The 18838-nt window shown below is 44.2% G+C and overlaps 1 protein-coding gene across 1 annotated transcript in view; it reads right to left on the bottom strand.

Moving 5' to 3' along the window:
* atf6 (activating transcription factor 6) overlaps positions 1–18838 on the bottom strand; it is a 47007-nt gene that overhangs the window by 6588 nt on the left and 21581 nt on the right. Inside the window, exons 9-14 of the mRNA XM_027030621.3 lie at positions 18717–18808; positions 17778–17909; positions 15938–16054; positions 9204–9306; positions 6338–6405; positions 4802–4913 (exon numbers count right to left, since the gene is read on the bottom strand). Of these exons, the coding sequence (XP_026886422.2) occupies positions 4802–4913; positions 6338–6405; positions 9204–9306; positions 15938–16054; positions 17778–17909; positions 18717–18808 (624 nt within the window). The remainder of the gene's footprint in view (positions 1–4801; positions 4914–6337; positions 6406–9203; positions 9307–15937; positions 16055–17777; positions 17910–18716; positions 18809–18838) is intronic.

Genomic DNA, 18838 nt, shown 5'->3' with positions numbered 1-18838 from the left:
CTCACACAAGACAGAAGTGAGGGGGCTGGTGTAACCCCACAGAGACCCATGGCCTGAAACCCAGGAAACAAAACCCATCAAACACATGCCCATAAACAGGTAATGAAGGTTGTAAAAGGGAATAAGTTCACTAGTGCACTACCATAGTGATCACCCATGACTGCAGCATGTTGTACAGTCACTCACTAAACTCCCATCAGCTCTACTGCACTTCTCGTCTCATCGACTCCCCCACCCCTCTCCTCCACTCTTTTCTACCTCCTGGCATTTCACATCTCATAAAAAACACCCCTATTGCTTTTGGGAGGAAATGTGAATTGCTGCAACAAGACTTTGGTTTAAACCTCTTTCTAAAATAAATGTAAACCAGACATCATTACTGGAAATGAACACACTGTCCTGGTTCAGATTAGGAAGCGAAGAAGCCTGTTTCATACATGAACATCCATAAAGAAGTGCAACCAGAAACTCTTGGAGTCACGTAAAGACCTAGTCTGGGAGAGAACGCCCACCGGTGTATTCACGTCCTGAAAGTATCAGAGGAGGTTGCACCAATTCAATGCTTCATATTAGAACCATGATGGAATAGCTTAGCAATGGCTGAAGAGGTCACGCCAACATGGTCAGCGCCAATGTGCACAGTGTGGCTGGGGAGGAGAACAGACTGAGAGAAACAGACAAAGCCATTTCTCCATCCTCAGTAAATGGGTCTAATGGATTCTGAGGCGACTCATGAAAGTCTGGGCCCTTCTCCAGGGACGTCCCTAAATGTTGAGTTCTCTTTGGAAAATCTGAGCAGGGTTGTTTGCGAACAAACACATCCCCAGCTTTCCAACAGTGGTACAACACTAACAACGTCAGAGGTGCATCTGTCCATTTTCTGCCCCTTTTCTAACTAATTCAAATAAACAGGGAAACATATAGAAAGTAAAAATTATTATTTTAGCAATGGCATCAGCATGTGTGTATTAGGAGCCTGAGAAAACGTGTTTGAAAAAGTGCATTCTGGACATGAGGATTGTCTGACTCTTGATTCCAGATCAGAGTCAATGCCTTGTAATGCCAGGTCCTTGTACTGTGGACAAAATAAAACACACTGTGCTGCCAAACAAATTAATGAGGACAAGTTAACACTGGAAGTAATATTCCAAACTTGCACAGGTTAGATGCAGAATTAATGCTGTTTATCCTGGACGTTTGTAAGTATGTAAATGCGACCTGTATAATGTGCTGAACTTTGAGTGACACGCTTTACATAATGAACTGAGCAGATAAATCTTCACCATTAGACGGCTAAGTAATGTTTTCACTTTCAGAAAAAATATATGTAATGCTGGTCCACTGCATCAAATTCCCTTAAAAGATGCTAACTAGGTAAGACGGGTAGATAACTAACTGAACTTCACTGGCCACCGTAGATCTTAGAGGCTTGGCTTTGTGTTCATGGGTGGGAAGGCAGCTGCAAAATGTCAAATAAAATGAAATAAAATCATTGTCTAGCAGCCTCACTCTGACACAGGTGCAGATGTGCAAGAGCTGACTGACTGATTTCAACATGCAGAGAATGAAATCAAAGCATGAATGTCTTTGAATGACTGGATTTCAATGGATTTAAGTTTGGCAAATTGATAAAAACTACCTCTGACAACAGAATTGCTTTGTTTGTGTCAAACAGTCAAAGATAATGCCAAGATTCTTGGCATGGCTATGCATGTTAAAAGAAAGTGGAGCTAGATGATCAGTTTTCATTTTGGTTAATCCAGTTGACCAAAAATAATTAGTCGTTTTATTGTAATTCAGTTTTAAGACATTGTTGGATATCCAACATTTAATATCCTGAAGACAGCCATGCACATTTTGCACAGCGCACTGCTTTGTTCAAGAGAGGCATAAAATCAAGTACCGTCTAAAAACAATGATAGGAAGTGTTGTGTGCAGGGAGAAGAATAAAGGGCCCCAAATAGAGCCCTGGGACACTCCACAGTCAGTCGGTGCTGCAGCTATCAGCTATGTTTGCTCACCACGCAATGTTCCAAGGGGAAATTTTTATGTAGAATTGTGTTATTCTGCCCTACAAGGGGGAGATATTTTCAGGACAATTGGAACATGTGTAAAGATCTCCAAATAATGTTCATAATTATGATTTGACCATCTAATATTCACGGCATTTAGCAGACGCTCTTATCCAGAGCGACTTACAAAAGTGCTTTGTTATTTACTCATAGAACACATCCTAGTACAATACAGCAGGTCAGAGTCCAAGATACCAATGAACTAGAATACTGTAGAAATACAGGGATGACTGCTGATGCCTAGAAGTACAATATATATATATTATATATATATATAAACTCAGGCAACAATCAGTGGATTTAACAATAAGTACTACAGTTAGTCAACATAGGAGCAGGATCGGTGGTCATTTAAATATTCCACCAATAGACGGGTCTTCAGTCTGAGTTTGAAGACTGCAAGGGACTCTGCTGTCTGGATAGCCAGTGGAAATTCATTCCACCATCTGGGAGCAGGACAGAGAATAGTCTCCATGCTCATCTTCCATGAGACTCGAAGCGTGGTGTTTCAAGCCGAGCCGTACTTGAGGTTCGAAGTACTTGAGGTACGAATTGGCTTTGACCATTGACCTCATGTATGGAGTGGCGGGTCCATTTTTGGCTTTGTAGGCAAGCATCAAGGTTTTAAATCTGATGCGTGCAGCTACTGGAAGCCAATGAAGGCAGCGCATGACGTGTATGAACTTCAGAAGATTGAAGACCAGTCGTGCTGCTGCGTTCTGGGCACGCTGTAGAGGTATGATGGCTCTTAGAGGAAGACCAGCAAGTAGAGAGTTGCAGTAGTCAAGATTTGAGATTAGAAGAGATTGTACAAGTACCCCGGCAGCTTCCTGTGAGAGAAATGGCCGAATCCTTCATATGTTACAAAGGAGGAAGACCAGGTTAGATTTGAAACATAAGTTGAGAACAATAACTGGTTATCCAAAGTTGTGCCCAGGCTACAGACAGCTTCGAAGCAAACTGTGAGGTCATGGTAAGGGTTGGGAGTTCCTGGGATGTTCAGAAGCTCGGTTTTACTGGGGTTGAGCTTCAAGTGGTGGGCTGTCATCCATGACACAGTGTCAGTCAAGCATGCATCTAACCTGTGCACAACTGTATGTTTGCTTACCTACCTTTCTGTATATATATATTTTTAAATCAAATCTCCTGATAAGGTGAATGCTTTTCTTTGGTGCCACTGAGGAACCTTTGCCTACCTATCTAATAATCACCACTGTGAATTTGTTTAGTGTATTTGTGCAGTCCTTTAATGTTGCAGTGTTGAACTGCTGTCTACCACGTTGTTAGGCAGAACACTGCGCACCAAAACACTGGGAACATGTTGTATTAGCTTCAGGTATTTGTGTTATCCTTTAATGTTGCAGTGTTGAATTGCTGTTGAGATTCTGTGAGGCAACGTAGTTCACAACTTAGCAAATCACCAAATAATAATATATGTTTATATAATCATATATATTCACATAATCATATATGTTTATATAATCGTATATATTTATATAATCATGTTTATATAATCATATATATTCATATAATCATATATATTTATACAATCATGTTTATATAATCACATATATTCATATAATTGTATGTTTATATAATCGTATATATTTATATAATCAGATATGTTTATATAATCGTATATATTTATATAATCAGATATATTCATATAATTGTATATATTTATGTAATCGCATGTATTTATATAATCGTATATATTTGTTGTCAGACCCCAGTGAGGTCAGCAAAGTAAGGGAATGATCGTCTATCTTTATAACTCAGAAATCTCAGAATGCTTCATGATGCTGGTTTCCTGTTGTTTACTTTAAATTTAAGGGTAGAACAAAAAAATGAGCACATTTGCTCCACAATGGAGGGGTGTGACCTCAGCAACAAAAGCAATTAGCCAACATCCTTCTTCCGAGGGCTGAGTGTAATCTAGATCATCTGAGTATATAATCAGAAGCAGGTCTAGTTTGGGGCGGAGGAGGTGGGGATACACAGGGTCCTAACCGATGGCCAGCACAGAGGTGAAACCCCGAAATGTGTGTGTGTGTGGCGGGTCATTTGTTCTTGGCCACACTGGGACACCCCTGAATCACACTGGAAAGGTTTGTCAGAGCTCAGCGTTTCCCAGGCAAACCCGACCATGTGGATCATCTCTCAGCTGAGGAGGGCGGAGGGTCTAGTCGGGGAGGCTATGGGCGTGAGCGTGGAACTGACACACACACTCACACACACACTTTCTATGGGCGTGAGCGTGGAACTGGGTGAACTCAGGCCCAGAGCTGGAGAAGCCAGCAGTTACTGGACTAGAACAGAGAAAGTGATATTCTGTGCAGGGGTGGAAGGGAAAACAAAGACACAGAGTCTGAGACGGACAGACATGCACGCACGCACACACACACTTTCCCCCGGCGCAGGGAGGGATAAGGCTATGACGATCTGCATTCGAAGAAGTTACATCTAAAAACAAGCTGACCCACTGGCTTTAACTTAAGGCAGCACCGACCAGAGCAGATGTGGTAAAATGTCTTCAGCTTTAGCCCAAGACCACCTTAAAATCCACCTGACTACCTAGTCCACTAGTAACACGCCCCTGTGATGTTCTTTACAGATGCCTGTCTGGTTCCCACATCTTCACATTCACATGTGGCTTCTTGTGTGAGTGTGTGTGTGTGTGTGTGTATGTGTATGTGTGAGAGAGAGAGAGAGAGAGAAACGCAACTCACCCTGCGGAAGGAGACCACATAGAAGGTGTCTCCTCTCCGATTGATCTCGTCGAAGAAATCAGTGTAGACGTGGTGAGGGCCATAGTACACCTGCAGCTCGCTGCCTGACCGCCTAAAGAGCAGAAAAATACACAAACAATCAGACACTATTAAAGGCAAAAACACGTTTAAAAAAACAGTAACTCCAGCTCCAAAAAACGCAGCAAAGCTGTGAACTCGGTGATCCTGTACACACGCATGGTGCAGACAGGAGGTGTGTCTCCTGAAACATAGTAAAGTGTTGAGCACACAACTTAACACAAGGTCCACGCTAGCATGATTCAGAACGCTAGCCTGCTGTTTCTGTCTCTTATTGGCAAAGGTCTGGTGTATTAACACTGAAAATGCCTTCTGTAAGAAATTCAGGATTAATTAAGACAGTGTTTAATTCAGGATTAATTAAGGATGGGTGGTAGTGTAACAGTCACACAGGTTTTCACTTTCAGCGTTACTTCATTACATTTTGATATTTCATTCATATCTGATTACATCCACTAAAGATAACGCCTCCACCAACGTTAACGGCCCTGTCATCTTTAGATTAGTGTATTCTGAATCCCAGCGTGGCGTTTGCTCCTGCCGCTGTAACTCGTCCCAGGCTGGGTGCAGGCCAGGCGAAAGTGAGCGGAGCCAAGCCAAGCAGTAGGGCTTCCTCTGGGGAGAGGGAGAAGATGGCCAGAACCCAAAACCCAAACCCAAACCCAAAGCAAACAACGCAAGCTTAAATATAGCAGTGCTCCACATCTGCACTCACAATGACACACAAGCACAGCCCTCAGCCTGTCTCGCTAAGCTTCATCTGTGTGCCAGGTGAGATCAGTCTGTCTGCAGGTGGAGCTGATTAATGGTGGAACAGGTTTCTGCCAGGCTGATAAAGGGCATCAGGGAAAGCACATTCAGAGCTTCTGACACACCACAACTAACATGAGGCAGTGTGGCATGAGACGTGGTACTGCAGAACCTCTCAGCCATGAGACGTGCTACTGCAGAACCTCTCAGCCATGAGACGCGGTACTGCAGAACCTCTCAGCCATGAGACACGATACTGCAGAACCTATCAGCCATGAGACGTGCTACTGTAGAACCTCTCAGCCATGAGACGCGGTACTGCAGAACCTCTCAGCCATGAGACGCGGTACTGCAGAACCTCTCAGCCATGAGACGCGGTACTGCAGAACCTCTCAGCCATGAGACATGGTACTATAGAATCTCTCAGTCCTAATCTCAGGCCTACGTTAAAATTACAGGGATAACACACTAAAGGTGCACCACTCCCCAGAGTTATACAGGCACTCAATAGCTCAATGTGTTTGATAAAAAACATAAATGCTCATTATGTTAAACATTAATGAGGAGTAATAGCTACCAATTAGCATTGCACAAATGACCTCACACCAACTTGTGTCCAATAGTTCTCACTCACTGTGAGATGCATTATAATTCTTGGTCACTAGCATATGGAAGAGCCGTAATTGCGCAGAGCTGAGCGTCACTCACTTCTCTGAGGAGGCGGAGTACTGCAGGGTGACGATCTGGGCCACCTCGCCTTTCTTACTGCTCGATCTCTGAGAAGAGAGGAGATTCAAAAGGAGAAACATGAAGGAGCAACCGCTGTTTAATTATCTTCCTAAGCAGAAATAACTAGTACAAGTAAGAATAATAATAATTGAAGTAATATGCAAAATAAATAAAGTGTGTGTTCCAGACCTCTGGTGTATTAAAGCTAAAGACCGCCTCACCACTCTTATGTTTATGAGAGCAGCAGCCAGGTAGCTTTGTGTATTGGGGTGTACATTTCTGGCTGAGATGCTGGGCGTGTACTGAGACCTGCGTACGGCTGCGCATGACCGGAGCAGCCGCTCTACGGATCCCCAGAGGAATCAAATGACGTAGTCCGGGTTCAGGGATACACCCGGCAGTCAACTGATCCCTGCAGTGGATGCAACTCTTGACAGAACTGAGACAGCCCTGTAGTAGATACCATGGTACCCGTGGCCATCCTAATCCAGCAGCACACATGACGTGTGAGCACATCGACGTACGTACGTACGTGTGTGTGTGTGTGTGTGTGTGTGTGTGTGAGACAGACAAACGGGCGGGGCAAAGCAGTCCAAGGCATGTTCACGCTTAAGTAGACTGACACTGCTCTGCCATTATAAAGGGGGTTTGTGCATGTTAACTGTTGAAGGTCATGTTGTATGTTAGACTCGAGTGAAACGTACATCAGTAGTGTGTGTTCTAAACTGGCTTTACACGGCAGTCGTCATGAATACAACAATTGCAAGACAGAATACCTGATAACTGTTTTCAGATTTGGTGACAAAAAGAAGTCCCATACAAATCACAAAAGCAGAGTATGATCATTTTCTAGTGTTTTGCTTTTGTTGGGTTGGCTCAGTGGTTAAGGTACTTGACTTGTAATTGGAAGGTTGCCGGTTGAAGTCCCACCACTGCCAAGTTACCACTGTTAGCCCCTGAACAAAACGCTTAACCCTCAATTGCTCAAGTTGTACTCACTCTTAATTGTAAGTCACTTTGGCTAAAAGCATCAGCTAATGCCATAAATGTAAATGTTGTCAGAAAATATTTACCATATAGTCTGACTTTCAGCTCAAGTGAGATCACACAGTCTGTCGGAATCTGGTCAGTTTCAACAGCTGCTTCTCATACAGTGTGACATGCAACAAATTTTAGAAGACCACTGGGATCGCACAGTATCATGCCAGCTAGACTTTGCTTTGAAACATTCAACCACATTTTATTCACCCTCTGTCAGTCCCCTGATACAGCCAAGTTAATGCCCCATAATTCCACCTTGCACGCACTTGTGTTCCCCCCCGAATTCTGCCTTTCAGGCACTAGAGTGTTCCCCCTAACTCTGCCTTTCAGGCGCTAGAGTGTTCCCCCTAACTCTGCCTTTCAGGCGCTAGTGTGTTCCCCCTAACTCTGCCTTTCAGGCACTAGAGTGTTCCCCCTAACTCTGCCTTTCAGGCACTTGTACGGTTGGCCTGCAGACATGGCTGGCTGGCGCTGTGAGTGGATGACCTCCCCATGCTCTCTTCTCCCGCATGCACATGCAGACACGTGTGCACTTCACACTCCGCCTGCAGCTCTGGAAACATTTAGAACGCTGCGCTGAACTGCAGACCAACCAGAGCTTACCCAGAACTGCCTAGCCGAGACCAGACAAGCCCAGACACCTCGACAAAGCCTGCGAGGACCATCCAGGATCGCAGTTCTCTTACTGCATTATGTACCTGGCCACTGGCTGATGACAACCTGCCGAAGCTGGGAGACCTGATGACGCACATTACTGACACAAACACAGCAGTGAACTACCAAGGCTACTCAGCCACCCCACAGGCTGCTGGGAGGAGGAGAGTGAAGGGTTAAAGACACAAGGGACTGCTGGGACTGCTTAGACAACAGTGTTTACTTTCCCAAGAGGACCTGATTAGGTTCACTGGTCCAGTGTGAGAGCAGAGACAGACATGGGGGGTCATCCTAAAAGTAAATGTGCACTGAGATCAACTTGAAAGAAAACAAACAGTGTTGAACCATGGAGACTCTGCGCTCCCAGTATCTGTGTCAGAGCTACGCTAGGTTCTGACTCGCACAAACACTATCACACTGATACTTTCCCACAGAAGTGAAAATAACCACGGAGCACCACAGAGGTTTAATAGAATGCCTGACGTCTCTTCATGCCAACATGTTTTTGGTTCACACATGGGGATTTTTAAAACTCGAGATTTCCCTATAAATCAAGACTGTCCATTACTGGCCTTATGAATGAGAGCAAGATAATGTGTGGGACAAAACAGCTGTTAAAAATTGGGCAACTGGTAGAGCAAATAGCCTATTCACCCTAAGCGAATTCCATAACCCCTCATTCCATAACCCTAACACTAGTCCCTAGACACTGCTGAGGTTCCTATGCTCCATAAGGTAGACGAACTGCAGGGGGGGTTCATGTGAATAGTGAGATAGAAAACCACAAAAAATAAATATTAAAAGGCTCCATCATAAATCTTTTTCTTTACATAATCTGAAATATTATTTTTCGCAATATAAATTTAGTAACAATATAATTTTGTTAGTTTGTTTTATTTTTGTAACAATTAATAATCAGTGTCACAGACAATTCAGCTTTGTGTTGTCAACTGGTGATGGTTCAGAGTTTCTAAAATGTACCACTTCATTTCCACAAAAAGTTCAGAAAAAGAAAAAACAAAACATGTAAAAGGAGAAATTCTGATGCAGATTTGACCTGGTGTTCTTGGGACATGTGCTCCATGCTGACAGGGCCACGTGGTCAGAACCCTGGACGGGTGGCAGAGGGCAGGGCATGGAGAAAACTTACCGGGATGGTTCTGGCTCTGGGATGGACGCCGCTGCCACTGCGCCAACTCTTGGTCCGCTCGGCTTCGTGGCGGTGGACCCAGCCCCTCAGCTCACTGGCCATTCTATACACACACACACACAAGAACTTACAACTATAAAACCCCCATACGAGAACTTACAACTATAAAACCCCATACGAGAACTTACAACTATAAAACCCCCATTCGAGAACTTACAACTATAAAATCCCCATACGAGAACATACAACTATAAAACCCCATTCGAGAACTTACAACTATAAAACCAAAACCTCATACGAGAACATACAACTATAAAACCCCCATACGAGAACTTACAACTATAAAACCCCCATACGAGAACTTACAACTATAAAACCCCCATACGAGAACTTACAACTACAAAACCCCCATACGAGAACTTACAACTACAAAACCCCACACGAGAACTTGCAACTACAAAACCCCACACGAGAAATTGCAACTACAAAACCCCCATACGAGAACTTGCAACTACAAAACCCCCATACGAGAACTTGCAACTACAAAACCCCACACGAGAACTTGCAACTACAAAACCCCACACGAGAAATTGCAACTACAAAACCCCCATACGAGAACTTGCAACTACAAAACCCCCATACGAGAACTTGCAACTACAAAACCCCCATACGAGAACTTGCAACTACAAAACCCCCATACGAGAACTTGCAACTACAAAACCAAAACCCCATACGAGAACTTGCAACTATAAAACCCCCATACGAGAACTTGCAACTATAAAACCCCCATTCGAGAACTTGCAACTATAAAACCCCCATTCGAGAACTTGCAACTATAAAACCCCCATTCGAGAACTTGCAACTATAAAACCCCCATTCGAGAACTTGCAACTATAAAACCCCCATTCGAGAACTTACAACTCTGAAACCCCCATTCGAGAACTTGCAACTCTGAAACCCCCATTCGAGAACTTGCAACTCTAAAACCCCCATTCGAGAACTTGCAACTCTAAAACCCCCATTCGAGAACTTGCAACTCTAAAACCCCCATTCGAGAACTTGCAACTCTAAAACCCCCATACGAGAACTTGCAACTCTAAAACCCCCATTCGAGAACTTGCAACTCTAAAACCCCCATTCGAGAACTTGCAACTCTAAAACCCCCATACGAGAACTTGAAACTCTAAAACCCCCATACGAGAACTTGAAACTCTAAAACCAAAACCCCATACGAGAACTTGCAACTCTAAAACCAAAACCCCATACGAGAACTTGCAACTCTAAAACCAAAACCCCATACGAGAACTTGCAACTCTAAAACCAAACCCCCATACGAGAACTTGCAACTCTAAAACCAAAACCCCATACGAGAACTTGCAACTCTAAAACCAAAACCCCATACGAGAACTTGCAACTCTAAAACCAAAACCCCATACGAGAACTTGCAACTCTAAAACCAAAACCCCATACGAGAACTTGCAACTCTAAAACCCCCATTCGAGAACTTGCAACTCTAAAACCAAACCCCCATACGAGAACTTGCAACTCTAAAACCAAACCCCCATACGAGAACTTGCAACTCTAAAACCAAACCCCCATACGAGAACTTGCAACTCTAAAACCAAACCCCCATACGAGAACTTGCAACTCTAAAACCAAAACCCCATACGAGAACTTGCAACTCTAAAACCAAAACCCCATACGAGAACTTGCAACTCTAAAACCAAAAACCCCATACGAGAACTTGCAACTCTAAAACCAAAACCCCATACGAGAACTTGCAACTCTAAAACCAAAACCCCATACGAGAACTTGCAACTATAAAACCAAAACCCCATATGAGAACATATAACTATAAAACCCCCATACGAGAACATACAACTATAAAATCCCCATTCGAGAACTTGCAACTATAAACCCAAAACCTCATACGAGAACATACAACTATAAAACCCCATACGAGAACTTGCAACTATAAAACCCCCATACGAGAACTTGCAACTATAAAACCCCATACGAGAACTTGCAACTCTAAAACCAAAACCCCATACGAGAACTTGCAACTCTAAAACCAAAACCCCATACGAGAACTTGCAACTATAAAACCAAAACCCCATACGAGAACTTGCAACTATAAAATCAAAACCCCATACAAGAACATATAACTATAAAACCCCCATACGAGAACTTGCAACTACAAAACCCCCATACGAGAACTTGCAACTACAAAACCCCCATACGAGAACTTGCAACTACAAAACCCCCATACGAGAACTTGCAACTACAAAACCCCCATACGAGAACTTGCAACTACAAAACCCCCATACGAGAACTTGCAACTACAAAACCAAAACCCCATTCGAGAACTTGCAACTATAAAACCCCCATTCGAGAACTTGCAACTCTGAAACCCCCATTCGAGAACTTGCAACTCTGAAACCCCCATTCGAGAACTTGCAACTCTAAAACCCCCATTCGAGAACTTGCAACTCTAAAACCCCCATTCGAGAACTTGCAACTCTAAAACCCCCATACGAGAACTTGCAACTCTAAAACCCCCATTCGAGAACTTGCAACTCTAAAACCCCCATTCGAGAACTTGCAACTCTAAAACCCCCATACGAGAACTTGAAACTCTAAAACCCCCATACGAGAACTTGAAACTCTAAAACCAAAACCCCATACGAGAACTTGCAACTCTAAAACCAAACCCCCATACGAGAACTTGCAACTCTAAAACCAAAACCCCATATGAGAACTTGCAACTCTAAAACCAAAACCCCATACGAGAACTTGCAACTCTAAAACCAAACCCCCATACGAGAACTTGCAACTCTAAAACCAAACCCCCATACGAGAACTTGCAACTCTAAAACCAAACCCCCATACGAGAACTTGCAACTCTAAAACCAAACCCCCATACGAGAACTTGCAACTCTAAAACCAAACCCCCATACGAGAACTTGCAACTCTAAAACCAAACCCCCATACGAGAACTTGCAACTCTAAAACCAAAACCCCATACGAGAACTTGCAACTCTAAAACCAAAACCCCATACGAGAACTTGCAAGTATAAAACCCCCATTCGAGAACTTGCAACTATAAAATCCCCATACGAGAACATACAACTATAAAACCCCATACGAGAACTTGCAACTATAAAACCCCCATTCGAGAACTTGCAACTATAAAATCCCCATACGAGAACATACAACTATAAAACCCCATACGAGAACTTGCAACTATAAAATCCCCATTCGAGAACTTGCAACTATAAAACCCCATACGAGAACTTGCAACTATAAAACCCCATACGAGAACTTGCAACTATAAAACCCCCATTCGAGAACTTGCAACTATAAAATCCCCATACGAGAACATACAACTATAAAACCCCATACGAGAACTTGCAACTATAAAACCCCCATTCGAGAACTTGCAACTATAAAATCCCCATACGAGAACATACAACTATAAAACCCCATACGAGAACTTGCAACTATAAAATCCCCATTCGAGAACTTGCAACTATAAAACCCCATACGAGAACTTGCAACTATAAAACCCCATACGAGAACTTGCAACTATAAAATCCCCATTCGAGAACTTGCAACTATAAAACCCCATACGAGAACTTGCAACTATAAAACCCCATACGAGAACTTGCAACTATAAAATCCCCATTCGAGAACTTGCAACTATAAACACAAAACCCCCACACGAGAACTTGCAACTACACAACCCCCACACGAGAACTTGCAACTACACAACCCCCACACGAGAACTTGCAACTACACAACCCCCACACGAGAACTTGCAACTACACAACCCCCACACGAGAACTTGCAACTACACAACCCCCACACGAGAACTTGCAACTACACAACCCCCACACGAGAACTTGCAACTACACAACCCCCACACGAGAACTTGCAACTACACAACCCCCACACGAGAACTTGCAACTACACAACCCCCACACGAGAACTTGCAACTACACAACCCCCACACGAGAACTTGCAACTACACAACCCCCACACGAGAACTTGCAACTACACAACCCCCACACGAGAACTTGCAACTACACAACCCCCACACGAGAACTTGCAACTACACAACCCCCACACGAGAACTTGCAACTACACAACCCCCACACGAGAACTTGCAACTACACAACCCCCACACGAGAACTTGCAACTACACAACCCCCACACGAGAACTTGCAACTACACAACCCCCACACGAGAACTTGCAACTACACAACCCCCACACGAGAACTTGCAACTACACAACCCCCACACGAGAACTTGCAACTACACAACCCCCACACGAGAACTTGCAACTACACAACCCCCACACGAGAACTTGCAACTACAAAACCCCCACACGAGAACTTGCAACTACAAAACCCCCACACGAGAACTTGCAACTACAAAACCCCCACACGAGAACTTGCAACTACAAAACCCCCACACGAGAACTTGCAACTACAAAACCCCCACACGAGAACTTGCAACTACAAAACCCCCACACGAGAACTTGCAACTACAAAACCCCCACACGAGAACTTGCAACTACAAAACCCCCACACGAGAACTTGCAACTACAAAACCCCCACACGAGAACTTGCAACTACAAAACCCCCACACGAGAACTTGCAACTACAAAACCCCCACACGAGAACTTGCAACTACAAAACCCCCACACGAGAACTTGCAATTACAAAACCCCATACGAGAACTTGCAACTCTAAAACCAAAACCCCATACGAGAACTTGCAACTCTAAAACCAAAACCCCATACGAGAACTTGCAACTCTAAAACCAAAACCCCATACGAGAACTTGCAACTCTAAAACCAAAACCCCATACGAGAACTTGCAACTCTAAAACCAAAACCCCATACGAGAACTTGCAACTCTAAAACCAAAACCCCATACGAGAACTTGCAACTCTAAAACCAAAACCCCATACGAGAACTTGCAACTCTAAAACCCCATACGAAAACTTACAACTATAAAACCAAAACCCCATACAAGAACTTACAACTATTATACCCCCATATGAGAACTTGCAAATATAAAACCAAAATCCCATTCGAGAAGTTGCAACTCTAAAACCCCCATACGAGAACTTGCAACTCTAAAACCCCCATACGAGAACTTGCAACTCTAAAACCCCCATACGAGAACTTGCAACTCTAAAACCCCCATACGAGAACTTGCAACTCTAAAACCCCCATACGAGAACTTGCAACTCTAAAACCCCCATACGAGAACTTGCAACTATAAAACCAAAACCCCATACGAGAACTTACAACTATAAAACCAAAACCCCATACGAGAACTTACAACTATAAAACCAAAACCCCATACGAGAACTTACAACTATAAAACCAAAACCCCATACGAGAACTTACAACTAGAAAAGCCCCATACGAGAACTTACAACTAGAAAAGCCCCATACGAGAACTTACAACTAGAAAAGCCCCATACGAGAACTTACAACTAGAAAACCCCCACACGAGAACTTACAACTATAAAACCCCTACACGAGAACTTACAACTATAAACCCAAAACCCCATACGAGAACTTACAACTATAAACCCAAAACCCCATACGAGAACTTACAACTATAGAACCCCATACGAAAACTTACAACTATAAAACCAAAACCCCATACAAGAACTTACAACTATTATACCCCCATACGAGAACTTGCAAATATAAAACCAAAATCCCATTCGAGAACTTGCAACTCTAAAACCCCCATACGAGAACTTGCAACTCTAAAACCCCCATACGAGAACTTGCAACTCTAAAACCCCCATACGAGAACTTGCAACTCTAAAACCCCCATACGAGAACTTGCAACTCTAAAACCCCCATACGAGAACTTACAACTATAAAGCCCCATACATGAAAATAAAAATCCAGATAAGATCATCGTGCCTGCCAAAAGAATGAGGGTACACACACACACACAGACACGCACACACACACACACACACACGCACAGACGCACACCCACCCCCACCCCTATATTACACGAGAATGAGGTCTTGCTCTCTCTCACACACACACACACACACACACACACACACACACACACACACACTAGAATGAGGGAGCATATTTCACCCCCATCTTGGTTTTCAGTCGGCTACCTGCTGGCCATACCTGTATCCCACCCACACCCCCAGGATGAAAACAAACGTCCAAGTCTGTGGACACTGAACACCTGCACAGATGTCACTGCAGAATAACTACGTTAAAAGTCAGTGGACCTTAAGTAACACTTCTGAAAACTCACTCAACTTTAGGGCCACATAACAGTGATTTACCAGACTCTGGAATAGTACGCTATGACACACTTTCTATATGAACACACAGAAATATCTAATATTTAATATATGTTTATAATATGTCTGTATGTGTCGAGAATAGCAAGATAATCTCATTAGAAAGAAACCCCAGAGTGAAGATCCCTGGAGCTTTAATGTCACCTCCCACTGAAGTAACTGGACACTGTCCATCTTCTGCTGTCCTGTTAGCTAGCAGCTATTTGGTAATGAATGTGTCTTATGAAGTAGTTCCACACTGAGAGAACATGTTGAAATGCAGCGTTATGTCCAGCTAAATCCTTCACGGTCTCTCTAAAGGACACTGCGTCTCCCTGGTGTCTGCATGAACAAGAGGTGCTGGTGGACGTTAGCGCGTGCTCAGTACTGACTTCATGCACTTGGTCTTGTTGAGGGGGGGCTGGCATGGAGGTGCAGGTCTTAAGAGAGGTTCGCGTTTAACAACCATCAGGGCCTTCTCCTCGGGCGCGGCCTCCCCAGGCTCCTGTCTGAAGGAGAGAGAGGCAGAGACATGAAAATGAAAAACAGTGAGAGAGAAGAGAACAGCTGGAAGAAGGTAAAGACGTGGCACCATGTGGGGGGAGGCGTGCGACCAGGATGAGCACAGAGCACCAACCAGGATGGGATTATTTAAGACAATCCTCAAACTTCCACAATGCCAGAAATTTTATAAGCTTCTTGCTTCAATTAAGTCTAAGGACAACAGGCTCTGTGTCTGGGAAGGCCCAGCCAGCTGGGGCCTGGATGTGCAAACAGCGCAGAGCGGAGAACTCCGACGCCGCCCAGAGCGGAGAACTCAAACTAATCACTCCCCCACCCTCCCTGACTAAAGCAAATTAAACTTACTTTAAAGTGAATGGCCTCCAACACACACACACACACACGCACGGACACACACACACGCACGCACGGACACACACGCACGGACACGTGCAGATCGGAACCAATTTCCCTTTTAACTGCAAGATTTAGGGACCAGTGAAGTCAGTGTCATGTCAGGGTTTAACAGAGGAGTGTTTGGATCTGGATATGGAGCAATGAACTCTCAGCCAGGCCTCAGCTGTCATCATTAGTACTGTGATTATTACTGTTGGCGGTCGTAGTGCTTTAGTTGTGACTTATTAGTAGTAGTAGTAGTAGTAATAATAATAATTATTATTATTAACTAATATTATGTTGTGAAGTTAATATGTAATTTTCAGTGCTTTGGTAATATTGCATTTTGTACAGTCATGTCAATAAAGCCGTCTAGACCGAGACAAACGTAGAACTTGCATGGAGCTTCTGCCTCAACAGAGTGGCCTACAGACGCCAATGCAATGCCTTCACATCAACACCACGCAACAGAAAATGTGTAGTACAGACCTACCTGCAGTTTTAAAACACACACTATAGACGCATCACCTCTGTATGACCTCTGTTAAAAGTCACCAGAAACTAGGGCTTTGTGTGCATATACAGAATACTAGAAGTGCTTCTATTAAAACTCAGTTCAAACATGCACAGGAAATTAAATGAGAAATGTGAGGACACTCCAGGTGCAGGTAACCCAGACAGCCTGCACTGAGAATCTGTGGGGCATATCTAAGGTCTCCACCATCTCCAACGTCCAACTCTCACATTCCATATTTCAGGGCTGAATTACATAATTCCATTTGGTGCTATGGTCCCGAGAACCAGTCCCAGTCCTGGTCCCGGTTTCTTGGCTCTAGCATGACCAGTTCCAGATATCTAATTACCCTGTTGGAGTTGGAGAAAACATCAGCGTTCAAGCCTGGAAAATGTTCCACGTAACAGAATGCAGCAGGAGTGAAGAAGCATACGTGTAACAGAAAGGGAAAAAGGAAGCCAGGCCTACGCTTGAGCCTTGCTTAACCCCCACCACCAGTGGGAAAGTCCTCTGACAACTGAACCTCAAATAGCTGAATTTAAGCCATGAAAAGTTGATGAAGATTTACCAAAAAAACAAACACACAGGCTAAAAGGTATGGCTGTTTTTTTAATCAGCCTTTTTCTGGTGTATGGAACACTGGTATTATTCCTCTCAATACCATCTGATCAAATATAGAACTGACTGAAGCTGTGCTGGGATGCGTGCGTGCGTGTGCGTGCATGCAGGAACAGTAGAGACTTGTTCTCTGCCACAGACTCCCTCAGTCTGCACCTGCTGTCAGGCCCCCACACAGCGTGTGTATGGGAGGACAGTGTTACCTGTGTGCAGTGTGTGATGGCCCCAACTCTGCCGCACTGTTGCTCTTTGTCTCTGGTGAGAAGTCCAGCAGGTGTCTGCTACTGGGACCAGGCCCCGCGGCCATGACGGGGCCACTTCTCTCCTCCAACAGACTGCAGGGAGTCATTTAGCACAAACAGAGTTTATGACCCCACAGCTGCAACAGCTACTCAAAGCTTTCGCTTGATAGAGATAAAGCAGGTTTTTTTAGTATTTGACCACTTCTATGAAGTCAGCAAAACTTTAAAGGATTTTAATTTAAAGTCTTAGTAAATGATGTGAAGAGTGAAGAGCTTGAGAAAAACACACATACCCACACCATCACCCACCCACACACACAAACACCATCACCCACCCACCCACCCACACCATCACCCACATATCACCCACCCACTCATCACCCACCCACACATCACCCACATATCACCCACCCACTCATCACCCACCCACACATCACCCACCCACACACACACACCATCACCCACATATCACCCACCCACTCATCACCCACCCACACACACACACCATCACCCACATATCACCCACCCACTCATCACCCACCCACACATCACCCACCCACACATCACCCACCCACACATCACCCACCATCACCCACATATCACCCACCCACTCATCACCCACCCACACACACACACCATCACCCACATATCACCCACCCACTCATCACCCACCCACACATCACCCACCCACACACAAACACCATCACCCACCCACCCACACACACCCACAAACACACACACACTAAATTATAAGCATGCACACACACACACACACACACACACACACACACACACACACACACACACGTATATTCTTAATTATATAAAATTATAGTGAAATGTCCTTAAACTAGACACGTGTAATTTCCCATTGGTGGCTGAGCAAAGCGTGACTCTTACATCATTGGACCAACGTTGAAGACGAGAAAGATGAGGACTACCATGAGACACACGGCTCGTCTCTTTGGAGCAGTTGCCTTTAGTACAGTATTCTAAGGACAGACAGACAGGAAGAACGCATG

Source organism: Electrophorus electricus, chromosome 7 (genome assembly GCF_041902795.1).
Source record: "Electrophorus electricus isolate QZ-2024a chromosome 7, ASM4190279v1, whole genome shotgun sequence".
Classification (NCBI taxonomy): Eukaryota; Metazoa; Chordata; class Actinopteri; order Gymnotiformes; family Gymnotidae; genus Electrophorus; species Electrophorus electricus.
This window is presented reverse-complemented; position numbering and strand designations above follow the sequence as displayed.